Source organism: Sapajus apella, unplaced genomic scaffold, assembly GCF_009761245.1.
Source record: "Sapajus apella isolate SASKATOON/1434 unplaced genomic scaffold, GSC_monkey_1.0 scaffold61, whole genome shotgun sequence".
Lineage (NCBI taxonomy): Eukaryota > Metazoa > Chordata > Mammalia > Primates > Cebidae > Sapajus > Sapajus apella.
Window position 1 is genome coordinate 12,398,444 of NW_022437001.1, and position 27,491 is coordinate 12,425,934.

A 27,491-nucleotide genomic window follows, 5' to 3' on the forward strand; every position below is an offset into this window, starting at 1 on the left:
GTCCAAGTCTCAAAACTGAAGAACATGGAGTCTGATGTTTGAGGGCAGGAAGCATCCAGCACAGGAGAAAGATGTAGTCTGGGAGGCTAGACCAGTCTCATCTTCTCACGTTTTTCTGCTTGCTTTATATTCGCTGGCAACTGACTAGAGTGTGCCCACCAGATTGAGGGTGGGTCTGCCTATCCCTATCCACTGACTCAAATGGCAACACCCTCACAGATACACCCAGGAACAATACTTTGCATCCTTCAATCCAATCAAGTTGCCACTCAGTATTAACCATCACAGAGACACATGACTAGTAAAGTGTGGGGTTACTCCAAACATTTGAGACTCTTAGTTTTATTTGTGATGACTGATGATGGGTTGCTTTTAGATAGAAATAAGTATGCAACTAGTCAACTAGGATTTTCAGAGAAACCAACTGATTTTCTAATTATCACCAGAATTGAGAATCTACAGGAAAACTAAAATGACATTTGATTAGTCATCTTTTTCCAACTCCTGCTTTAATCTACCTCCCTTTAAAAGGTTTTTTAAAAAAAAACCCTTAAGGATATAATCATTGGAACATACAGTTTGCTTTTTAAAAATAGTTAGCTGTGAATTTGTCTAATTCCTTTCACAGTCAAATGATTACATGTTACAGAAAAAACATGAATGTCCCAACCTACAAAATAGACAAATAGAGGAGTTACTGTTTGTGTTAGTAAAAAATATTCTACAAAAACAAAAAGTTTTCTTTGAGAAATTCCTTGAAATATAGGCTCTCCAAAGGCAACGGTATGCTTGACGATATTTCACAGAGAGACACTGGCTGAGAAATGTAGGGTTTAGGGGTCAACAGTCACTGCAAACTGAAGAGTCTCTCAAATTATAACACTTTATTACAGAAATTCCATTTTTACAGTATGGTAAAGGGCTCAAAGCACAAGGGACAGGAATCCACTGTGTAAGTTGAGAAACACTGTAACAGCACAAAGCTCAAGCCATTTAAAATTCCAAAGCAGAAAAGAATAAGAAACATTGTTAAAAAAAAATCTTCTGAACATTTTTATAAAGGAAGCTAACCTTGCAACCACAAATGAAAATGAAAGCAAAATATTCACATGGAGGAACAAACAATAGTAGAGCCTTTTGTCTGCTAAGAAAAGGTAGCAAGATTTTTCAAGAGGGATAAAGAAGAATGTGTTTTAAAATACAAGCTTTTCAAACAACTTTTACTAACGTCACACTACCAGCAATGAAAACCACGCATGTGCGCAGCTAAATGCTCTGAGCCAAAGTCATTAAGCTGACAATGAAATGTGTGTTTGGAGAAAGAAGGGAACAATGATTAAATGGGGAAGAAAGTGAGTAAGGGCTGAAAAGACCCTGCTGTTGACTGTGTGCATCCCAAGAAGGCTAGTGGAGGGAAGACCCAGGTCACGCTAACAGAAAGGCGGCAAGAGAGGCTCCCTGTTTTTTCCAGATGATTCATTTGAGCTACCACTGAGTCTTTTATGTTTCCAATGTTAAGGATTGAAAATGAATACTAAAGTCTGTCTAAGAAAGCAAAACACTTCTTTCTGGAACAGCTTTTACAGTAACTTTGGTTCTGTGATTGCTGGATATATTGTTTCAGCAGTGTCACTTACAAAGCTTTTGGATTATTTCAAATGTTTCTTTCTAGGCTTGGGGAGCCCAATAGTAGCTGATTCATCTGGTTTGTTCTGTTCTTTTGGGGCCCTTGTCCTCTTCTCTCTGCACCCAGACTATCTTTGAAGGCCAAAGGAACCTTAAAGTTCTCTAAGGAAACCAGGCTTTGACCCTGAAATTCTGAACAGGTCAAGCAGGCAGGAGGCCTGTGAGGGAAACTGTGTCAAAAGCTGATCCCATCCATCTGGGGCCTTGGTGAAATGAAGGGCCCTGTGTCAGCCACCTTGCCCCCTCTTCAGGAATGCGGACTTGGGACAGGTCAGCATCTTAGTAGCACATGAACTTGGATAAATAAAATTTACCCCTGATTTTCAGGATCTCCTCTGGATTTCTCCCTGGAAAAAAAATTCACCATAACTATGAAGGATTTTGTACAAATTAACATGAGAAAATTCTAACTCCCCCTCCCTTTTCTGTGGTTATTCTAATAATGAAGAAAAAACATATAGGCAACCAATGGATGGTTTTGTCTTTGAAAGGAAGAGTCAAAATATTTATACTTATCCTTTGCTGAGAAAATTAGAGAACACTCTCGATTACTGAAAACATTAGATATTGCACTAACATGCCATTTCTTAAGCTTGTTTACGAAAACGAGTTTTTACATTATGCTAGATCATTTGTTTCAGTTAAGTGGATTTCTTCTGATTGAAGATTTTTCTGCAGAAAGAGCACTTACAATTTCTAGCAATACATTAGTGACCCTAGAGCCATACCACACCCAGAAGCTGCTGAGAAGCAGAGTTAATCTCCTTTATCTTATTGAATCTCTTATGCTAAGTCTCTAAGGCATTTTGCTGGGCCAGGGAAGGTATTCCTAATGCCACTGTCCATATTATCTTTAGCTTACAGGAAGAGATATTCTGCTCTGCCAATGGCATTATCCATGCTTATATGGATCCCAAATGCCAATTAAGATTTGCTGAAACTTTCTGCCATTGCTGGTGCAATTAATGTACTTGTTTGATTTCACTAAAAACAACACTTCCAATTACTAGAGATCATCTTCCTCTATATCCTTAAGGATATGGGAATAATCTTTTAAATTAGTTTTCATAGCCAAATTCATTGGAGGGTGTAAAGAGAGATGACACTGGTGGCAGGGGGGCTCTCTGGACCTGACCAGAACACACTCAGCCAGCATTTGCCACACCCTTGTGTACTTATTTAACCATGGCCTTACTCTGGGACTTTCATCTGCCCAGTTGTCTCCCAAGATGTCCAGTGTAACCTAGCAAAGCTGGCAATAGCCGCTTGGCAGACACTTGGGAGCATGGCGCTGGCTGCAAACACTGGCTCCATTCATATCAGAAAAGAAAGGCCTGCTCCCTTTTCACTGACAAGACTCCTGCTATGGCTCAGTGTTCTCTCAGCTGGGGAGCCACAAGTCTATTTCCTTCTTTAGCCCATATTATAATAGAGGACGAGATGAAAAGGAATACAGATCCTTGATACCTTTTACTTAGAGTGCTAACTAATGCAGGGCCTCGTGTCTGATCTTCTGCTTGGCTGAGGGGACGGCAGATGGCCTTCTGAAAGCTTTTCAAACCCGGGCTGCTTTCAGCAGGGCGTGAGTGGGTATTGTTACATTTTCCATATAGTGGTAGGAAGCATCACTGAATAAAAGCACACAACAATTGTGCCACTTCTCTGGGAAGCATATTACAACCTTACAATGAGGGCTAATTGGCCGACACCAAAAGCAGATGCAGACACAGCTTTGAATATTATTCAGGAGAGGTTTTAGAGAGCGGAGTCAGGATGGAGGCTGAGGCATAAAGGAGAGGAGCGACGGGAAGGACATCGACAGGGAGGCAGTGAAGGCCGGCATGAAGAGGGAAAAGAGTGGCTTCATTATATTCATCAGAAAAGAATCGTGCTCTTGTGTAACAAGTTTGTTCATATCCACCTCCCCTTGCTTATCAGGAGGACGCCAACAGGCAGTCCCAGCACCACGTCCACAAGACACTGCCGTTACTATGAGAACTGAGGTGGCCAAATCTCAGAGCCTTTTTTTTTTTTTTTTGAGACAAAGTCTCGCCCTTGTTGCCCAGGCTAGAGTGCAATGGCGTAATCTTGGCAATCTCTGCCTCCCAGATTCAAGCTATTCTCCTGCCTCAGCCTCCCAAGCCTCCCAAGTAGCTGGGATTACAGGCGTCTGCCACCACCAAGCCCGGCTATTTTTTTTTTTTTTTAATAGGCACGGGGTTTCACCATGTTGGCCAGGATAGTTTCGAACTCCTACCCTCAGGCAATCCGCCGGCCTCAGCCTTCCAAAGTGCTGGGATTACAAGCATGGGCCACTGTGCCTGGCCCAAATCTCAGAGCCTTTTAAGAAACTTGTGTGTGAGCTCCTCGAAGTGGGCAGCAGAGGAAGGAAAGTGTACCAAGTACTCACTCTACGCCAGGCTAGTTCAAGAAACCTCCTTTATTATTTCATTTAATCTTCAAAACAATCCTGAGACTTAGATCATTTTGCAGCCTAAAGAATAGTAAATAGCTTGCACAAACTCTAACAGATTCAAATCCAGGCATTTCTGACTTCATAGTTCAAACCCTTCCTGCCACACTCCCCTGTGCCAATTCTTCAGATAGCCAGGTCCCGCCTACTACCTGCCATATGAGAGTAGGTACTCAATAAATGTGTTCTGAAGACAGAACTAAACTTACCCAGAAGTGTGGATAGAAAATAAGGTCTAACAAGCAGAGACAGTTTAGGAAAGCCTGCCCTAGGAGTCAACTCTCAGCTATGGGCTGGCCTGCCTAAACTGGCACTTATCCCAACATACACAAATTCAGCCAGAATTCTTTAATCAAAACATGTTAAGCCATTTGATTTGTGCTGGGTGCTGGGAATACTGTACTGATATTTGAAAACCCAGGCTGTGTTTTAGAAGCTTGCAGTCTGTTGAAGAGTCTGTTCATAAACTATGAAAAAAATGCAGATAGAGGTAAGTTAGGGGTTCTTAGAAAGGAAAAAGGAAATCTGACACAGCCTGGGAGGATCAGGGAAAGCCTCCTGGAGGAGGCATTGCCTGAATGGGGTCTGAAAGGATGAGTAGGAATTGACCAGGCAAAAAGAAAGGTGGGTAGTGTTATTCCAGACAAAGTGAGAAGCAGCACAGCATCCAGAGGCATGAATGAGGCACTGTGTGGACGGAACATTGTCTCCTACTGAGCTCAAATTGTGTGGCAGGAAATGACACTGAAAAGATATGGAGAGCCAGGAAAAGAGAGACCTTCAATGCTATGTTAAGTGTCTCAGACTTCATCCTTCAGGGGCTGTGAAGCATTGATTGTTCTCTACAGGCAGAGGTAGTGATGTGACCAATGTGGAGGGTAGATTTGAAGGGATAAAGTTTGAAATAAGATAAACCACTAGGAGGTGGGTGCTGTGGTTTGTGTTGGGGATAATAAGGACCTGGTGAGGGAGGTGATGGAAGGGATGGAGAAGGCCAGATTTATTTGAGAAACATTTCCAAGGTCAAGTTAACAAGAATCAGTGATTGATCAAATTGTGAGAAAGAAGGAATGACATATGGATTTCTAGCTTTTATAACTGGATGGATGGTGGGGCCATTAATTAAAATTATGAATATGGGAGTAGGAATAGACTAGGGGGAGAGGATGAGTTTATTTGACACCTGGGAGATATCTAGGTGTCTGGCAAGCAATTGGATTATGAATCACAAACTCAGGAGAGAGGTGAAGACAAGTGATAAAGATTCAAGAACAGAAGTCTGAAAATAGTTTCTTCTGCAGTCACATCTATCCTGCAGATGTGCTTTGTTTGGATCTCTGTGTTATTGTTTTTAAAATTAGGATTAAGTGAAAAACATGGAAAAATCAGGAAATTGTGCAAAAATTTGAACTATTCAGTGTCTCTTAAAGTTTCCACTCATTTGCATTTCTGTCCCTCCATGACAATAGTGAACCAGAAGCAGACAGCAGCTCTGCCTTTTGAGCAGGGCACCTGATCTCCAAGGAGCCTCAACCCTCAACCCTCCTGGCTGGACACAAGGCTCAGTGTTGGTTGTCATTTTATCAACACAATTGCTCTGTTGCTTTTTTACTGTAGAGTTAAGAGGAAAGTAAACTGTGTTATTTTCTTACGTCATTCAAAAGTGAAAAATGCAAGAAAACAAATATCCCAATTTAAAAATGGGTAATGAACCTGAATAGATGTTTCTCAAAAGAAGACATACAAGTGGCCAATAGGTATATGAAAACAAGCTTGATACCACTAATCATCAGAGAAATGCAAATTAAAACCACAATGAGATAACACCTCCCAACTGTTAGGATGGCTGTTATCAAAAAGATGAAAGATAACAAGAGTTGGCCAGGATGTGGAGGAAAGGGAATCTTTGCACACTGTTGGTGGGAATGTACATTAGTACAGCTGCTATAGAAAACCAGTGGGAGGTTCCTCAAAAAATTAAAACTAGAACTACCATATGATCCAGCAGTCCCACTACTGGGTAAATATCTAAAGGACTTAAAATCAGAATGTTGAAAAGACATCTGCATGCTCATATCGTTGCAGCATAATTCACAATTGCCAAGATATGGAAGCAACCTAAATGCCTGTCGATAGATGAATAGATAAAGAAAATATATATATATATATGGTGGGATAATTCAGCCTTAAAAAAGAAGAAAATGTCTTGCCATTTGTAAAAACATGGGTAAACCTGGAAGACATTATGTTAGCCAGGCACAGAAAGACAAATACTATGTAATCTCACTTCTATGTGGAATCAAAAAATGTCAAACCCACAGAAGCAGAGAATTATAATGATGATTATCAGAAGTTGGAGGGTGAGGATATTGAGGAGATGTTGGCCAAAGGATACAAAATTTCAATTAGACAAGAAGAATAAATTTAAGAGATCTTTTGTACATTGTGGTAACTATAGTTAATAACAATGTATTATATACTTACACATTTCAAAGAGAGTAGATTTTAAATGTTTTCACCACTAAAAAAATGATTGCTATGTGAGGCAAATTATATGTTCATTAGCTTGATTTAGCCATTCCACACATACACACATATATATACACATATTTATACATATATATATAATTTTGTACATCATAAACATATACAATTTCTATTTGTATTTAATAAATAAAAAATTGAAAATAAAATCTAGTCCAAGAGGACTGTGTCTTCTAAGGAAAATGGCGAGAAATGAAGAATGTTCCCATAAATTTAATATGCAAACAAAGCATGTCCTTGAAATAATTAACCTTGAGATGCCATTGTGAAATAAACCATAGTATAAGAGCAATGTCTGGTATATGTAAAAGATGCATGATAAAAAACTTAATAAACTAAAAACAGAATTGAAATGTCAAAAGCTTGTTTTAGAAAAGTAGTGAAAAAAATGATGACATACCATTGCCTCTTTTTCACATACACATTGCCTGGCCCTAAAGGTGTTTGAATTTGGAACTTCTGTTTTAGAGTCACTGGGATATAGCAACAGGCAGTGAGAATGGAGCTAGGAGTAGATAGGATCATCCAGAGAGTGTGTCCAGAGAGAGAACAGTAGCCAAGGACAGTGTCTTGGGGAAACGCTGGAGGACACAGGTTCCCCAAAGAACCTAAGATGAAAGAGGCTGAAGAGGAACCTGAGCCATGCAGTGGCATCAAAGCCAGGGGAGTGGAAGCATAGGAAGGAAGGAGAGATCAATGCATCTAATGTCTTTTGTCCTGCACTGTGTGACTCCCACCTGCGAGGTCCCAGAAGTGGGGCCAGTTCAGCTACAGTACAGTTTAGACCAGAAATTCCTAAACTATCTTGGTTTATGGTGCCCTTAGTCTCAGTAATTCTTTCACAGTGCTCCAAAGGCAAGAGAAATACCAAACAATTTCATGTATTAAGTATTTAGATCCAAACATCTTATTTTGTTAGGCCCTAAAAACTTAGTAGCCATTTAAAAAATTACTATACCCAAATTGAAAGAAGATACATTTTATTTCATTCTTAAAGAAACACACTTCCTTACTTATGGGATGTGTATATGTGTTGGGCACTGCATAACTTCTCTAGCCTTCTCAAACTGCCACCCTCATTATCTGCTCTACTGTTGACTTTCATACAGAACTTGCTTTATATCATGGCAATCACACAAAACCCAGCATTGAAAGAAATGATGTCACTGAAAAATACGTAGCTCAATGTAGTGTGAAACAATGAATGACCGCCCACCAGTAGTCCCCTCAGTGTCTGAGAGAGGCTGAGATGCCCTCATGGAACCCCTGTGAGTTTGCTGTAGTGCCCTGGAGCACCTTGGCACACAGTTTGGGAGCCACAAGTTAGCATGAACTGGTCTGGAATCCTATCATTCCTAACGTTGTGTCTTTAGGGATATTTGTTCTGAAATCCATATAACTAACATACAAATAAATTTATGAAGTACAAATAAATTTATGAAGCACAACTGGTTTGTGATTTGAGTTACTGCTGGCATTGCCAGTTCTCACTGCTCCACACTACCAGGAAGTAGAATTACTTAAATAAATAAATTCAAAGTAAATGAAAGCTCAATGCCTTCAATTCTCTCCCCAAACAAACCTTTTCAAGAGCTGATAAAAACTTCCTCTTCCTTTCTCTAGCCTTCCTCTGAGTAAGAAAAGCAGCAATATAAGGGGGAAGCAATGTGGGAGTGAAAGGAGGCAGTGATGGGTCTAAGCACCGGGATCAGTGCCGGGAACTCGAGGCCTGTCTCTTCAGAATTAGAAATGAGCAGTCCTTGTGTGACAGCCTCCATATCCAGCAGCTTCCAATACCACACTCAGCTATCATCCAGTAGCCAACGTCTTTCTGGATAATCACCAAGACCAACCCATTAAGGCCTATAATCCTTACAGTTTTTAGAGTTCACTAAAAGGTGCAAGGCTTTCTCTGGCATACAACTCCAACAAACTACCAAAAAGCCCAACATGAACAAACATAGCCACCACCACTTAACATCCATGCAGAAACTGTAAAATGAGAAGGGTGCTCAGATGGAATGTCTACAACCATGAGAGACTCGGATTGGGATTTTGGCTCTGTCACTTCCTGGAGAGGCCTTGAGCAAGTTACTAAAAAAATATGAGCTACAGTTTTATCGTCTGTTAAATAGGACCATAATATCACAATGATGTTGTAAAAATTAAATGTTAAAAGGACATAGCATTGTGTCTGAAATCCAGTAAATGTACTGAAAGCATTGCATTTAATATTGACCCTACAAATTCATTGAACATAGGAGTTTGAGATATCATTCCTTTGTCTGGTTCTGCCTCTAACTGGCTTTGTACTCTTGGGCAAGGCACTTAGCCTCTCTGGGCTGCTTTTACATATATATGTATATGTACATATGTATGTGTACACATATGTATGCATGTGTGTGTATTATAAAAAGAAAGTAAGAAATTGGACTAAACTCTCTTTTAATATAAGCAATACCTTTTTAATGCTTTACTCTTGCAAGGATTCCACAATTTGAATGAAAGATGTCTGCTAAACAAGCTCCATTTTTTAAATAATAATTTGTTTCCCTGTTTTTAGTTATCAAAGCCCAAGAACATTTTATTGACAAGGGCTAACTAGTGTTACCATGTCAAATGAATAAAATTGTCTCCAAAAGCCAAAAAAAACTTGGTGTTTTGGTTAACTGGCACATTTTTATCACAAATACATGAACAATTTCCATTTGCCATTTTGAAATATGGAAATGGCAGAAATTAGTACTAGTTTCCGAGTCCACCACTGGTTATTATGCTGGACCAGCTCCAAACGCCTTTTGTGCACCGAGATTTTGTGACTCGGTCTAACAAAAGAGGAGATGGTGGCAATTGGGAGCAATGAGACGTTGGTCCTCTCATGCGGTTGTCAGCACTCTCACCACCAACCAGAGGGCATTACTCACTCTTTCCTACTTCTTCAGCACCCATGCCCACTCCCAGGCTCCATTAGCAAGCAGCTCCTTTGGAGCACCTCTCAAAACCGCTGCCAACAGTGGACTGGACACTTAAATTCCCTGCCCTCTTGCTCTTTCCTCCACTGGAAGTGTGAGGGTGGCAGAAGATGGGAGACATGGAGGGGAGAGTTGAAGGGGTGTGATGGGGTGCATGAGAGGGTCGCTGTCAAAAGGCCCGGCACCACCAACAGTCCCCACTTTCAGGCTCAGCCCACATTATAATGCAGAAAAAATTCTGGGCTAAGCAAGAATTTCAAACAAGCAAGCTCTCTATATGAACTGCATCCTCCCACAACATACAGGGCTCCTCATGCACACGCTCATCTTGCCTCCCGAAGCTAAGAAACATGGGTTTCCCTCTGTCTTTGTTTCCTTCACTGCCTTCTGCAGCTCTGTCTGTTTTCTAAAACACCCTGGTGGGAGTATGTTAAGGACAGCAGTATCCCATTTCTTCAACAGCCCAGCACCTTGTACCTTTCCTCCCCTTATAAAGACTGAAAATACTCCTCTTTGATTTTGAAAGACCCCAGTATGTTTATGCAGTGCCAGGAGGGAAGCTTAGCTCTGGCTGGTCGTTTGTGTTAATTGTCTGGCTGCACTTTAGAAAGACGCTTTTTGAATCTAAGCATTTAGGGAGAAAGTGGAGAAGCGTGCCTGTATGAAAGAGCAATTGATGTTAAATATTCATGTCCTTGCTCTCTGTTAATCAAAATCAGTAACCCCCATGGCTTAGCTGCAGTCTTGCTGGCTTCATACTATGATTGTGCTAAAGGAACTTGGATAGAAAACAACAACCGCCACACACACACACATACACACACACACACACACACACACACACACACACATACACACACAGGGACTTGGGTGCTTATAGGTTTGAAGTGTTTCCAGTTAACATTGCGGAGTTCAGCACTCTATTTTTTCCAAGATGTTGAATGAACCATAGTTATCCTTTCCATCAGCATTTTAGAACTGCTGTCTTACTTGATTCCTTCTCTCATGTTGAATTCAGCAAACTTTAGCCTTAAATATTAGACATTTTCTGCAATAAACCTTAAAGCTAATTGTAGCATAGTCTAGTAATTTTTCAGAAATGGTAACAATTATTTTACAAGACAGAAAAGAAACTGAATATAATTGAACAAAATATGGCGATATTATAGGTTGTTTTAGTAGCAACTTTGAGGTCATGTTTCCTGAATGCTTAGGAAATAAATATTTTCTGTTTTTATTTGATTTATTCTAAAAAGCACATGTTATATAATGACAAGAAGTTTAAAATTATTACTTAATTTAAAAGGAAAATGAAAAACAGTTCTTAATTAAAACCTGTTTTTATAACTATATTTTTTTCAAGTTTTCTGCAATGAGTATGTTTTATCATTATACTGAAAATAATAAAAGTTATATTTTTAAAACACTGAGCAGTTGCTGCATTGTATGTTTGAGAATTCATCCATTTCTTCCTTACCTATGTCATCTGCAAGAGAAATGTTGGTGAACGTGCTGTCTTCCTCCTCCTCTTTCCCAGACCCGTCCATCTTGTTCAACTTTCAGACCTGTTAGTAAGAAAAATGAGGGCAGAGAAAAGCAGCAGTTGTCCCATGTGACCGCCCTTGTTAAATCATTAATCAGTGAGTGCCCAAGCAGGTGCTATCTGATACTTGCACTAGCCACCCTCTTACTGCTTTCCACCTGAGAAGTTCTTATCTGAGTGTTGCATTCTTAACCGGAAGTGGTAGGAGATCCAAGTTAAAGACTTACAACCCTTGACCAGAGGTTGCTGTGCTGGCGCAGCTGCTGTACCCGGCTAGATGCCAAACCCTGCCGTCAAGTTTCTTTAGGCAGAATTGTGCAAGGGAATTGCCCAAATAGCGTTAAGGATAAGGTTGGGGGAAGAAACTGACTTTGTATGATTAACATATCTTTTGGATACCCACGATAAATTTCTCACGGATTTATCAATGACCAGAGCATGACCTGAGGGTAAGTCACAACCTCTCAGAGCCTCAATTTTCTGTCTGTAATATGAGGATAAGCCTGTTGTAAGGATTAAATAGAAACTGCCTTGTACATAATGTGGACTTGATAAATACGGATGATCAGGCATATATGAAAAAATTAGATTCTCTATGTATTGAGCTCATCAGTACTCTCTCATAATACTGTTCAGACACCTCCTCCTGTAAAATTTCATTGAAACAACAGGATCTCCCCTTTTGTTTCTGGAGTAGAGCCCAAGAGAAGAGATATTGGCTTCTCTAGCCCTTAGGCAGGGACCATTTGTTTGAGGAGGAAGTATTCTTTACAACTATTTATCCAGGTGCCCTAGTTGACATTCATAAACAAACAAAGCAAAACTATTTTAGAATTTCAAATAATCACTCCTTTGCGGGAAAAAATAGCCAAATTTGATGAAGCATTTTAAGCAGATATTAAAATTCTTACTACATGCTACATTCTGCACTAAGTCCTTTGATATACAGGATTTTTCTTTATTCAGGCAAGTTCATTGTTACTATATCAAGCAGAATGGATGTGAGCTGTTGGAAATCCTGAATGTCAAAAATTAATTTCACTAGAATAGAATTCCCCGTAATTTTTCAATTATATTCTGCAAATATTGAGTGCTTATTCTATACAAGCTGAGTACTTTGGAGGTTCAAAGTAAGAGGTTTATTTATTTGCTATTAATAAGCTTATAAAAGAGTTTAAAAACAAGCATCTAGGAAGTTTACAGAAGGGAAAGAATATATACAACTGACAGAATCCTGAAAGGCTTAGAGAAGGGGACATTTGAGATGCATGATGAATGAAAAGTAGGATTCAATAGGCAAAAATGGCCTGGTAGTGAGTGCTTTCTCAGTGAAGGAGTATGGGCAAAAGCTCAGAGACAGGAATGCATTGGGCACATCCAGAAACCAAGAATATAAGATACAGGTAAATAAGAGTTGGGAGATAAGGTTGAAAATAGGATGTCATATCTAAGAGCAGTTTGAATGCTAGACTGTATTAGTTCAAGTCCTCTAAGAATCAGACACCAAGATGGGATTAAAAGGATGAGATAAACTAGGGAGGGAGGCAGAAAAGTTGGATGGACATTAGACCATGATGCAAGTCTGACCTGGAGTGAAGACAAAGTGGAATGGAAGGTCCAGTTTGATTTTCAGAATAAAGGAAATTTGACAAGGATCTCAAATAATACTTGAGCCAAAGTTGACCATAAGAAGAGTCTCATATCTCCCAGAAATGGCCTCCCTTAGTTTTCATGCAGCACTTAGCTACTGGCTGGGAGTAGCTGGTACAAACTACATTTGTCTGTGCAAATGTAGTTATGGATTTCCGAGTACAGCAGCTGAGGTCCTTGGTCAGTCACACTCCCTGTATTTGGAGGTCTACAAGGCACTGACACATGACAACCACATGAGCTGCTTTTTCTAGCAACTCTATGTATAGTCATGTACCAGTATTTTAAGAAGCATAAAAATTCCTTTCTTGGCTGATCCATTTTCTGTCAGTCCTAGAAATAATAGCATACACTTTTAAAATGCCTACTATGTGTTAGGCAAGAGTCCTATAGGTAGGCAGTAATATTATTCCTATTTTAAAACATGAGGGAGCTGAGTCATGTAGAGAGTTTAAATAAACAACAAAATGTCATGCAGCTAAGTAAGAGGTGGAGCTGAGATTGGACGTGAGACCCTCTGTAGGATCTGTGCTCCTGACCATTGTATTATCTACTCATAATAAAATTATCACATGAGGGAGGGAAGGGAAGAGAAGAGTTAATCAACTTAATAAAAGAATTTATAAACCAAAGGGTGTATTTGGTTTAACTCATATATTTAGTTTTATTTTTATTACTTATGGCCAACTTTATGTTTCGTTAGGATTTACTAAGCCCTTGATTCTTTGCCTTCTTTCTGATATGCTTCAAGGATATTGCTTATGAAGTGTCTATCCTAATGGATGGGGGAATGAAAAGAAAGAAAACTAAAGTTAGTCAGCATTGCTACCATCCCCATATTCATTGAGCAATAGTTATAATGGAAAAGAGGCCCACTTTTAACTAGGGTAGAAACTTGCCTGTGGATTTAAATTATCCACGGTGAATATTTTGCTCTTTGTTTTCTTCTACTAGTTTTATAGTTTTCGCTCCTATACTCAGGCCATTGATCTATTTTGCATTAATTTTTATATATGAAGTGAGAGGTAGGGATATAGCTTTATTCTTTCACATTTGGAAATCCAGTTGTCCCAACTCTATTTGTTGAAGAAAATTTGTATTTTCACCACATTTAATTGTGTTAGTATTCTTCTTGTAAGTCAATTGGCCATATATGGTTGAGTTTATTTCTGGAATCTCATTTCTAGTCCCGTGGGCTATATATCTACCTTTATGCCAGTGCCACACTGTTTTGAATACTGTAGCTTTGTGGTAAATTTTGAATTTGGGGAAGTGTTAGTACTCCAACCTTATTTTTCTTATTCAATATTGTTCTGTATACTATTTAGAGTCCCTTGCAGTTCCTTATGAATTTGAGGATCAACTTCGATTTGCCACAGGATTCTTAGATTGACACTAAAAGCACAAGCAACAAAAGAAAAAATAGATACATTGGACTTTATAAAAATTAAAAACTTTGGGGCATCAACAGACATCAAGAATGTGAAAAGACAATGTACAGAATGGGAAAAATATATTTGCAAATCACATATCTGCAAAGGGTTTAATACCCAACATATATAAAGAACTCTTAGAACTCAAGAACAAAAAGACAATACAATTTTTTAAATGCACAAGGAATTTAAATACATATTTCTCCAAAGCAGATACACAAATAAGCACATGAAAGGATATTCAACATCTTTGATAATGAAGAAAATGCAAATCAAAACCACAATGAGATGGCACTTTATACCCACTAGGATGGCTTTAATTTAAAGCAAAAACAAAACAAAATGAAAACTAAGTGTTGATGAAGATATGGAGAAATATAGGAACTTTTGTATATTGCTGGTGGGAGTGTAAAATGATGTGGCCACTGTGGGAAACAGTTTGGCAGTTCCTCAAAAAAGATAAACATAGAGTTACCATATGACCTAACAATTGCACTCATACATATATACCCAAGAGAAATTAGAACATATGTCCACACAGAAACTTGTGCATATTTATAGCAGCATTATTTATAGTAGCCAAAAAGTAGAAACAACCCAAATGCCCATCAATGGAGAAATGGATAAATTGTGATACATGAAGTCAATGGAATATCATTCAGCAGTAAATAAGAACAAAGTACTGATACATGTTAAAACTTAGATGAACCTCAAAAACATTATGCTAAATAAAGGAAGCCAGACCCAAAGGCCACATATTGTATGATCCCTTTTACATGCTATCTCCAGAATAGGCAAGTCCACAGAGACAGAAAGCAAGTTGATAACTGTCAGGGGCGGAGAGAAGAAAATGGGCAGTGATTACTTAACGGCTGAGGGGTGTTTTTCTGGGGTGATAAAAAAATTTTTGAAATTAGTGAAAGGTGGTGGTTGCATCACTTTGGGAATATACTAAATGCCACTAAACTGTGTACTTTATAATGGCTAACTTTATACTATGTGAATTTTATACCGACTTTAAAATAAGATTAAAAAAAAATAATTCAGAGAAAAAAATTATCCATGGTGTGCCTGTCTCTACATAGTATGAATGAATACATTATTTATAAGTATCTTAAATTGTAACTGCTCTACAATTTCAAATTCCACAGAAAACTAGTGTGCCATGTATCACAGAATCAAGAGGGCCAGGATATACCTGCATCAAAGGAGGTGAAGTATCTTTATTATTATGAGTACCTTTATTATTAAATGAGCATCTTTATTATTAAATGAGTATCTTTATTATTAAAACAATCATCCCTAAAACAGGAATCAAAAGTATAAATACTAAGGTCAATATGAGTATATAATAAATCCTATTTTTAAGTGGGCAGTGAGATATAAATGTATATGTATGTTTGTGTGTGTGCATGCTAATTGGTGTTAGGGTTACAGAATTGAAGAAAGCATAAAATGAGGAAAATAAGTAAATTAATCATTATTCTCAACACTCCCTTTTTCATGATCTCAAAATGTCAATATTGATAATTGAAGAACATTGCAAGCTAGTATTTACCATGGGCTTTCTCAGAGCTTTTTATGAACAATAACTAAGGAAATATCTCTAAGAGCTCTCAGTACCAATTATGACATCTGGAGTGTATGCAATCAGGAGACTCCTGGAGGGAAACTGGCATATCTAAAGAAGTTGCTAAGCATTCCTCTTTGATATAAAAGATTCTCTTTCTTTAGAAGCAATTTCATGTGAAACTATTTGGATATTTTTGACAAATTAGTGCAAATTGGATTAATTCAACCCATTAGCTACAAAGAAAGAATGTGATGGTAAAACTTTATTTTCATTATATGTAGCTAATAACAATAGCTAGTATTTATTGAGTGATGACTTTTTGTTCAGGACTGTTCTCAGTGTTTTACCTCTATCATCTCATTATCCTCACAACAACTCTATAAGGAAACAGAAACATGAGGAAAAAATGGCTTGCTCATGACCCACAGCCAGGAAGTGGCAGAGCTGGGATCCATGCCCAGGCAGTCCAGGGCCCAAGCCCACACTCTCACCACATGGCAGCTTCTATAATACATAGGCATTAAAATACACAATCTGATTAATATCCATATTGTATTTTTACCTCTACATGTTCATTTTAAAGCTGAAAATCAAAGATGTAATCAAGATGTAAAAAGGAAATTATAGATTTCTTACATGTATGTATACCTAAACATACACACATACTAAATGAAATAATCACTTAGCATAATGTCTTCAAGATTAATCTGTGTTGTTGCATATTACAAGATTTCCTTTTTTTTATTTTTACTTTTTTTTGAGACAGGGTTTCGTCATGTTGCCTAGGCTGGTCTCGAACTCCTGGGCTCAAGCAATCCACCTGCCTTGGCCTCTCAAAGTGCTAGGACTACAGGTGTGAGCCACCACGTCTGGCCAATAGGCTATCTAAAATAGTCAAACTCATGGAATCAGAGAGTGGAATGGTATTGGGGCTGAGAGGAAGAGAAATGGTGGGGAGTTGCTATTCCGTAGGTATAAAGTTATAGTTACACAAGATGAATAAGTTCTAGAGAATGGCTGCATAAAATTGCGCCTGTAGTTAACAATATGGTACTGTATACTTACAAATTTGTTAAGACGGTAGATCTCATGTTAAGTGCTTTTACCACAATAAAATAAAGAATTGGAAAAAAAAACAGTTTAGCTATTAGTGCGTGTTTTAAAGTAAAAATTTTCCCTTAATTATATTCTGTTTTAAATAAATTTATATTTTGGTTTCCACAAGTCTATTTAAATTATATGTCATTTAAATTATGGATTCAATTTCAGTAAATATACTTTAATATGCTAAAAGCTCACATCGAGACAGGAATCTTTACATAACCAATTAGCTTTGGCAATAAAGTGATAAATAGAAACACAATTCTTGACTTTACTGATGACTACTCTCTTATAAGACATCAGTCTGGATTCTTCAGCATCAGCAATAATGAAGCATGACATTCATACTATGCTTATTTAGATAGGCATATAATGCATACAAATTCTGTTTAATAATAGAATTTGGCTGAGCATGGTATCACACACCTGTACTCCCAGTACTTTGGGAGGCCAAAGCAGGAGGATTGCTTGAGCCTAGGAGTTTGAAAGTAGTCTGGGAAACATAGTAAGACACTATCTCTACAAAAAAGATTTTTTTAATTAGCTGGGCATGGTAGCATGCCTGTAATCCCAGCTACTCAGGAGGCTGAGGTAGGAGGATCACTTGAACCTAGGAGTTCAAGGCTGCAGTGAGGTATGATCACACCACTGCACTCCAGCATCAGTGACAGAGCAAAACACTTTCTCTTAAAAATAATAATAATAATACTAAGATAATTTGGCAGCAATTGATAAAAATAAAATGCAGTATATATACTTCAACATAACAACAAGGGGTTAGATGATGTGGATTTGTAGCTCCCTGTTTTGTCCAATTATCTTTAGGCCATCTACTCCAACAGCACGATGTCAGATTTCATCCCACCATTCATCAAATATTCATATCGTATCCACTGTGCTTCCAGGGTAAACACTGTATTTCTTTAAATGCCTTCCAAAATGCCCAATTCTGTTTGGGCAACACAGGAAAATTTAAGGCAAAGCTTAACACATTTTACTTTACACATTGTATGTAACTTTTAGTCAGTATATAAGTTACCTAGATTCATTCAACATTCTTTCAACAAATATTTATCAAATACCTGCCATGTGCTAGGCATTGTTCCAGGTACTGAGGTTATAACATAAATGAAACAAAATACTTTTCATCAGAGTTTACATTTTTGGTGGAGAAGACAGACAATGATTAAACAGATATATATATACACAAATATATATATATATATATATATATATATATACTACATATGTATTCAAATATATACACTATATGTATCTACAGATATGTATACTACATGTATGTATACCTAAACACACACACATGCAATGGAGAGGAGAGAAGTACTATGAAGGAAAACATTGCAGGGTAAGGCACCCAGAGAGTGATAGGAGTGTGAGTGTTATTTTACATACGGTGTCAGAAAGGCCTAGCTGATGCAATGACATTGGAGCAGAGACTAAAGGAGTTGAAGGAGCCAGCCCAAGGACACTGGCAGAGAGATGAGCAAGTGCAAAGACCTTGAGATGGCATAGCAGGTTTGGCATGCCCAAAGACGGTGCTAGAACAGAGAGTTTTGAGTGCTGTTTGGAAACATATCAGGGACTGACCATGTATTGCCTCACAGGCCCTTTTAAGTTCCTTGGGTTTCACTCTGTGAAATAGGATACATTATGCAGAGCAGAGGCATGATCTGACTTCTGGTTATAGTGGGATCACTCTGACTGTTGTGAAGATTTTTGGTTGAAGGATGAGAGGTCTGGCAAGGCAGAGTCAGGGAAGTGGGTTTAGAAGACTATTACAGTAATCCAGGCAAGAGATGGTGCTGCGATCTGGACCTGAGCGGTCGCTGTTAAAATGGTATAAAATAGTCTAATTCTGGACATATTTCAAATCTGGGTCCAAAGGCATTTGCCAATGTGAAGAGTAAGAGAGATCAGTCAAGGATGAGTCCAGAGTTTTTGGCATGAGCAACTAAAAAGGGAGGTATCATTAGCTCAGATGAGAAAGACTATGAGAGAAACACATGGAAGGAGAAAATTAAGAGTTTGATTTTGGGCATGTCTATTATGAGATGCCTTTAAACATATGATATGGTTTGGATCAATGTCCCCACCCAAATCTCAGGTTGAAATGTAATCCCCAGTGATGGAGGTGGGGCCTGGTGGGAGGCGATTGGATCATGGGGGTGGTTTCTAATGGCTTAGCACCATCCCACTAGTGCTGTTCACATGATAAGGGTTCTTATGAGATCTGGTCATTTTAAAGTGTGTAGTGCCTCCCCTATCTTCCTCCTGCTCCTGCCATGTAAGATGCCTGCTCCAGCTTTGCCTTCCACTGTGAGTGCAAGCTCCCTGAGGCCGCCCCGGGAATAAATGCTGCTGCCATGCTTCCTGTACAGCCTGCAAAACTGTGAGCCAGTTAAACCTCTTTTCTTTAGAAGTTACCCAGTCTTAGATGTTTCTTTAAGCTGTGTGAGAACAAACTAATACAACATCCAAACGGAAATGTTCCGTGAGCAGGCGAAGATCAGTCTGAAGTTTAGGACAGAGGCTAGGGAAGACATAAACTTGACAGCTGTTTGAAAGAGAAGGTGTGTAAAGCCACAGGACAGATGAGATCATCTAAGCAATGGTGTAGACAAAACAGAAGAGAAAATGGCTTGTAGTGGTCCACACTTAGAAATCAGAAAGATGAGGAGGAATCAAAGCAGGAGACTGAGAAGCAGCAGCAGCCAATATGGAAGGAGGAGAAGCAAAAGACCCATGTTCTGGAAGCCAAATGAGGAAATTCTCTTCAAAGAACAGAGTGATTAACAGTGTTAGGTGGTCAGATGAAATAAGGTAAGGACTGAGGGATGATCCCATATAAGATATTTAAATGAATGTCCGGTTTCTGTTTCTAACCAGTGAGAAAATCCAGTGAAGATAGTAACTACAAAAATAAGCAAATGGGGAGTGATGAGGAAATGGAAACTATGAAGAAAAAGGCCACTTGAGAACTATGAGCAACTCTTTTCCAGCAGGGTGGATTAGAAGCAGAGGAGAACAGGGTGGAAAATGTTTATTTTCATAGTTCAATGGTGAATCCAGAATTTTTCTTCAGGAAGAACCTAGGTTAACATTCTGATTGGAAGAGTACAGGTGGGCATCTAGTCTTAGAGATGCATTTTATATCAGATTAAGAAAATGCCATTGTCCTTATCAAAGAATTGAAGACAGGGAGGATTAAAAACTCTCCCAAGCATCATCTTGGAGCCAGCACTGCCTAGTCTTGAGGGCTGCCATATATGGATGTTAGCCTTGCACAGAGCTGCCTAATAAGGGAAAGTGGGTTCTGAAGTCCATCCCATTCTCTGCTTACCAAACCATGCCTTAAACCTCCCAGCTATGCCTTTTCCTAATTTGCATATATACTAGCCATACCCTGCATTGATGCAATAAAAACTGTTTTTTTCATCCCAACGTGCACAAACTGTATTTACCAATTAAATTCTTGTATTATCAAGGAGAAATGCCAGCACTCAACTCTCCAGCTGAAAATTATTCATAATCTATAAAGTGGTTTTTAAAGGTGAGCTATTCTTACTTTCATGTCCATATCTTTACAAGGCATTTATTAGTGTTAAAACTTTCAAGATCATTTGCCTCTTGCTATTAAAACATGTCTACTATTGAGAAAATAAAGCCATGAATGAAATCTGACTTCAATATAATTTCACCTGCCTTCCTTGAACCAACCAATTGATACTTGCTTATGTCTCAACTCTGCAGCCCTTGTCTGAAAATCTTGATTTGTAGCTCACTAAGGTCAGTATGTTCCTATTATTGTGGCTTTGTTGGCTCCCTCTGGTGGATAAATTATTGGAACATTAATTTTAGGTGCTCTTTAACAAAAAGCTTCAGAATGTTGTTTTGTTTTTGTTTTTCAATTTTTATTTTTTTGTTTGTTTGTTTTAGTAGGTCTCTGGGGAACAAGTGGTGTTTGGTTACATGAATAAGTTTTTTAGATTCTAAGATTTCTAAGATTTTAGTGCACCCAGCACCCAAGCAGTATACACTGTACCCAAAGTGTAGTCCTTTATTCCTCACCAACCCCCACCATTTCCCCCAAGTTCACAAAGTCCAGTGTATCATTCTTATCCCTTTGTATCATCATAGCTTAGCTCCTACATATAAGTGAGAACACACGATGTTTGGTTTTCCATTCCTGAGTTACTTCACTTAGAATAATATTGTCCAATTCCATCCAGGTTGCTGCAAATGCCATTATTTCTTTTTATGGCTGAGTAAATGGTGTATATATACCATATTTTCTTTATCCACTCATTGATTGATGGGCATTTGGGCTGGCTCCATATTTTTGCAATTGCAAATCATGCTACTATAAACATGCATGTGCAAGTATTGTTTTTATATAATGACTTCTTTTCCTCTAGGTAGATACCTAGTAGTAGAATTGCTGGATCAAGTGGTAGATCTACTTTTAGTTCTTTAAGGAAACTTCACACTGTTTTCCATGATGGCTGTACTAGTTTACATTCCCACCAGCAGTGTAAAAGTTTTCCTTTTCACCACATCCATGCCAACATCTATTTTTTTTTTAATTTTCTGATTATGGCCATTTTTGCAGGAGTGAAGTGGTATTGTATTGTGGTTTTGATTTGCATCTCCCTGATAATTAGTGATATTAAGCATTTTTCCATATGCTTGTTGGCCATTTGTGTATCTTCTTTTGAGAATTGTCTATTAATGTCCTTAGCCCACTTTTTGATAGGATTGTTTGTTCTTTCTTGCTGATTTGTTTGAGTTCTTTGTCAATTCTAGATATTAGTCCTTTGTCAATGTATATTTTGCAAATATTTTATCCCACTCTGTGGGTTGTCTGTTAACTCTCCTGCTTATTTTTTTACCTCTTGCCTAGATGATCTTTCTGCTGCCAGTAGTCTACCCAAAGGAACTATGAGGAATAATTTGTTAAATGCATTTAGATGAAAAAATATTAGGCACAGAGGTTGAATCGAAGGTGGCACACAGATATTACTATTCTACACTCTGACGTGAAAATTACTCATTTAATTTTTAGTTTAATTAAGTTCTATCTATTTATTTTTGCATTTGTTGCAATTGTTTTTGGGTTCTTGGTTATGAAGTCTTTGACTAAGTCAACATCTAAAAGGGTTTTTCCAATGTTGTCTTCTAGAATCTTTATTGTCCACGTCTTAGATTTAAGTCTTTGAGCCATCTTGAGTTGATTTTTGTATAAGGTGAGAGATGAGGATCCAGTTTCATTCTCCTAAATGTGGCCTGCTAATTATCCCAACACCATTTGTTGAATAGGATGTCCTTTCCCCAATTTATGTTTTTCTTTGCTTTGTCAAAGATCAGTTGGCTGTAAGTATTTGGGTTTTTTTCTGGGTTCTCTATTCTGTTCCACTGGCATATGTACCTATTTTTATACCAATGCCATGCTGTTTTGGTGACTATGGCCTTATGGTATAGTTTGAAGTCGAGTAATGTGATACCTCCAGATTTGTTCTTTTTGCTTAGTCTTGCTTTGGCTACGTGGGCTCTTTTTGCTTTCTAGTTCTGTAAAGCAAAAATTTTAGGATTTTTGCTTTACAAAAGTCTGACTGTCCTTTCCTTGGTACCTCCCAACCTACTGCTCCCAAAAGTGTCCTGTATCTACTTAGCTTATAGTCACAGGAAATCTCCTGTATGCACTTTGAACAGCAAAACCCTCAAGGCTTCAAGATGCTGAAGCTTTTACAGAACTAGAAAGCAAAATCCTAAAATTTGATGCTGAAGAACTAGTGGCAATCTTATAGACATGTGTTAGATGGAATCACTCTTGATAGGCAAAGGGCTTTTTAAAATATTGAATTGAGGTATAACATACATACAATAAAGTGTGCAAATTATGAGTATAGATACATAATATGTATCCAACACCCAGATCTAAACCATTTCCAGAACTTCAGGGTAAGAATTTTTTTAGTTGGTTTTGTTTATTAGCATTCAGGTCAATTTTACAATAACAACAAAAAAACTTGTAATTACAGAATTGCTGCCAGTAGTCTACCCAAAGGAACTGTAAGGAATAATTTGTTAAATGCAAGATGAAAAAACGCTGGGCATAGAGGCTGACTCGAAGGTAGCACACAGATATTACTATCCTACACTCTGAAGTGAAACTTACTCATTTTTGTTCCTTATTCGGTTGTGTTCCTCAATTTGCTCTTTTTTGAACAATTTTCCAATTTTATTCCCTTTCTTCAGTTCAAAACACATCATTTGGGTGTTGTATGTTTAGGTCTGTGGATTCAGAGAGGAATAAGCTGTTGTCCTCGCTCCTCAAGAACTAATAGATCAGTTGGATTTAAAGCAAAAATAGGAGATAGGTGACTGTAATCCAGTGTTTTAAGTGTATCAGTAAGAAGACCTAACATGATAGAGCATGTCCTGTGTGCTAAGCTTCCTTCTCAGCATGTTCCGCATCTTTTCATTTAAAACTCATCACCACTGTTCTTCCATTACTGGTGAGGAAGCGAAAGCATGAGGAGGCTAGTGATGTGCCCAAGGACTATGTGGCTGGTGAGTGTGGCTGCCAGGACTTGGTTCACACATATTCACTTCCCAAATGTGGCATTGGAGGTACCTGCCGTGCACTGAGGGAGCAGGGGGATATTTGAATATCTTGTCCTTTGAGCTCCTCAACCAGCAGCAGTGCTCAGCACTACAGAAAAAAACATGCCAAGGAGTATCTTTCCCTGATATAGTCCTAGTCCAGCCCCAAACTTGCCATCTCGCAGATTCAAGCAAAAGCTGGCTGCATCATTGTAAAAATTCAAAGGCATGTTTTATTTTCATATAGAATATAGCAAAGTGTTGGATTACTCCAGAGTTAACACTTGACTGTTCATTGTTATAGCATGAATTCCTCCAAATCATAGGTAATCAACATAATTAGTTGTCAAGCACATTTGTTTTGTTTGAAAGGGTCTCACTATGTTATCCAGGCTGCCCTTGGCCTCCTGGGATCAAGCCTCAGCCTCCCAAGTAGCTGGGACTACAGGCATGCACCATTATGTCTGGCTTTGTGTCAAGCATGTTTTTTCAGTATTGAAAGCATAGTAGAAAGAATTATTGTAACCTTAGGGAGCTCCAAAAAGCTTAAAACAGATCAGTGTGGTGGTACAGGATTTTGAAATCCCACCTGAGGATGGTGTTTGCATCTTCCTCATGTTAGAATCCCCTAAAGCAGGCAAAGACTGAGGACAAAGACAGCAGAGCCTTCCAACATAATCACAGAGTCCTTGCTCTTTGGAAAGAGGCAAATTCTGTTCATCAGCAACACTGTGATAGCTTCACACTTAACACTCCTTAGAGGACAAGGGCCAAATTTAATATAAACTAAGTTTTGTTTCTCACAGGTTAGATGCAGATGGGAACAGGAAAATGATAACAAGGTCTAGTAGTAGTTATGATGGTGCTGATGTGGGAAGTGATTCTCAGCTTCTTCAAGCCATCCTATACCACATCAGGGTATGCTGTGAAAATGAAGTTTCTGTAATCATTAGAAGAGAGAATAAAGGCGAAAACATTGAGTCCCAACAGTTTTCACAGCTGCCTACCTCCAAGACTGGACCACAGGCCTCAGGAGCAGAGTCACATTGTGAGCAGTGATTGAGTTTCACTGATATAATCGTATCAGATTGAGCTTTATTGGGGCTACAGTTCTTTGTGTCTAATTCATAATTTTGTTATGGTTTCCTAGGTGTATAAGAATTGTAAACACAAGCATTTATATATTTATATGTTTAAACATATGCTTAAAACAAGATGATAAAAGACTTTGGCATTAGAAGTCCATGGGAGGTTTCTTTCTCCTTAACTAACAGTGTAGGAAGGTCTGCATGTAACTCATTGGAGAAATGCTGTACTGTAAACCGTGGGCCTACAGAGGGAGACAAACACAGCCCTTGCTTTTCAGGAACTCACATTGACAGAATTCACTGCAGTGGACACAAGTGAAGAAATTATGCATGAACTCTTTTGAAGTCATGACACTATAATTAGTTTTTTTTTTGTTTTTGTTTTGTTTTTAACTCTTCGGCACTCTTTAAAAGTTGCTGCTCAGCAAATAGCTTTTTTCTGTGTTCCCTTTTGGGATCTTCCCCTTAACAACCTCGTTGATTTTTTTTTTTTTTTTAAATCAATTTGTGTACCGTAAAGTTCACTCTTTGTGGACCACTGTTCTATGGCGTTTGAAAATGCATAGAGCCATATATTTACCTGCCCAAGTAATGTATAGAACAGTTCCATGATGCTAAAAATTATCCCCCATCCAGCCCCTCTGTAGAAAAACCCCTCCCTTTTCCCCAACCCTGCTAACCACTGAATCGCTCACCTGTTTCTATCCTTATAGTCATGACTTTTACATGATATCATAAAAATGTAATCATACAGTATGTAGCCTTTTGAGTCTGGCTTGTTTCACTTACAGAATGCATTTAAGATCCATGTTGTTGTGTAAATCGATAATACATTCGTTTTTATTGCTGAGTAACAGCTCACCGTATGGTTATATCACAGTTCATTATCCCATTACCCACTGAAGGACATTGAAGTTGTTTCCAGTTTGGAATGACTGTGAATAAAGTTGTTATACACATTTTCATATGAGTTTTTGTATGAATGTAAGTTTTCAGCTCATTTGGATAAACACTCTGGAGTGGGATTCTGGATCATATGGGAAGTATATGTTTAACTTTATAAGAAATTTCCAAATTGTCTTCCAACTTGGTTGTACTATTTAGTATGCTCAACAGCAATGAATGAGAGTTCCTGTTGCTTTGCCTCTCACCATACTGCCATGCTTTTCTTTATTCTAGCAACTCTGATAGGTATGTACTACTGCCACATTATGGTTTTCATTTACATTTCCCTGATAACCAATGATGCTGAACATCTTTTTTATGTTTATTTGCCATTGATATCTTCTTTAAAGAAATAGCTGTTCAGATATTTTGCCCACCTGGAAGATTAGGCTGTTTCTTTTCTTATTGCTGATCTTTAAGATATACATAGACACACACACACACACACACACACACACACACACACACACTCTGGAAACATGTCTTTGTCAGATATGTGATTTGCCCTTCCATATAAGTTTAAAAATTAGCTCATCAGCATCTATAAAAAGCTTACTGGATTTTGATTGGGATTTCATGGAATCTACAGATCAAACTGTGGAGAACTGGCATCTTAATAATATTAATGCTTCCAAATCATGAACCCAGTATATCTGTCAATGTGTTTATGTTTTTCTTAATGCCTTTCATCAGCGTTGTTTTCAACATATGGACCATAGACACGTTTTATTAGACTTATACCTAAGTACTTAACTTTTACAGTGCAATTGTAAATGATCTTGTGTCTTAATATCAAATGATAATTATTCATGTCTGGAATATAGGAATATGATTGGTTTTTGTGTATTCACCTTTTTAAGTGTACTTATGAGTTCTGGAACTGTTTTGTATATTTTTGGAATTGTCTACATTGATAACCATGTCATTTCAAATAAAGTTTTTCTTGGCTTATTTCACTTGCTATGACTTCCAGTCTGGTGTTGATTAGGGATAATCATAGAGGATATCCTTGCTTTATTCCCAGTTTTGGAGAGGAAAACATTCAGTATTTTACTCTGAAGTATGATGTTAGTTGTAGGTTTTTCATAGCTTTCCTATATAAAGTTAAGGAAATTCTCTTCTATTCCTAGTTTTCTGAGACTTTCATCATGAATGGACGTTGAATTTCATTGATTTTGTTTTTATTTCCATTGAGATGAATGTATATAATATGATGAATTACATTGATTGATTTTTTAAATTTAAGCCAGATTTTCCTTCCTGGGATCTGAGATAAACCCCAATTGGTTATATACTATCCTTTTAGTATATTGCAAGATTTGATTTGCTAATATTTTGTTGAGAATTTTTGCATTTATTTTCATGAAGTATCTTGGGCTGTAGTTTTCTTTTTTCTTGCAATGTGCAAGCTGGTTTGAGTCTCAGGGTAATGCTCACCTCACCAGATGAATTAATAAATGTTCTATATTCTGGAAGATACTGTATAGAATTGGGATTATTTCTTGCTTAATTGTTTTGCAGATTTTACCAATGAACCCATCTAGACTAGGGGTTTTCTTTTTAGAAGTTTTAAATCTACAGTTTCAATTTCTTTAATAAATATTGGACTATTCAGGTTAGGTATCTTCAGTGAGTTGTGGTGGTTTGGCTCTTTCAAATAATTGGTTCATTTTTTCTACATTGTTGAACTTATGGATATAGTGTTGTCTGTACTGTTCTCTTATTATCTTTTTAATGTCTGTGAGATCAGTAGTGATGTCCCTTGTGGTATTCCTGATGTTGAGAAATTGTGTCTTCACTCTTTTTCTTGGCCAGCTTGACCAGTGACATCATTTATTTTTGTTTTTACTTTATCAAAG

At 37.9% G+C, this 27,491-nt stretch overlaps 1 protein-coding gene across 2 annotated transcripts in view; it reads right to left on the reverse strand.

Annotated features, from left to right (window-relative positions):
- SCOC (short coiled-coil protein) overlaps nucleotides 1–11,246 on the reverse strand; it is a 47,840-nt gene extending 36,594 nt beyond the window's left edge. The window contains exon 1 of one of the 2 annotated variants that reach the window (XM_032246521.1): nucleotides 11,153–11,246. In XM_032246521.1, coding sequence (XP_032102412.1) covers nucleotides 11,153–11,222 — 70 coding nt within the window. In that variant the 5' untranslated portion in view covers nucleotides 11,223–11,246. The remainder of the gene's footprint in view (nucleotides 1–11,152) is intronic. The other variant, XM_032246522.1, reaches the window with a different exon arrangement.
- Between the last annotated feature and the right edge of the window lie 16,245 nt (nucleotides 11,247–27,491).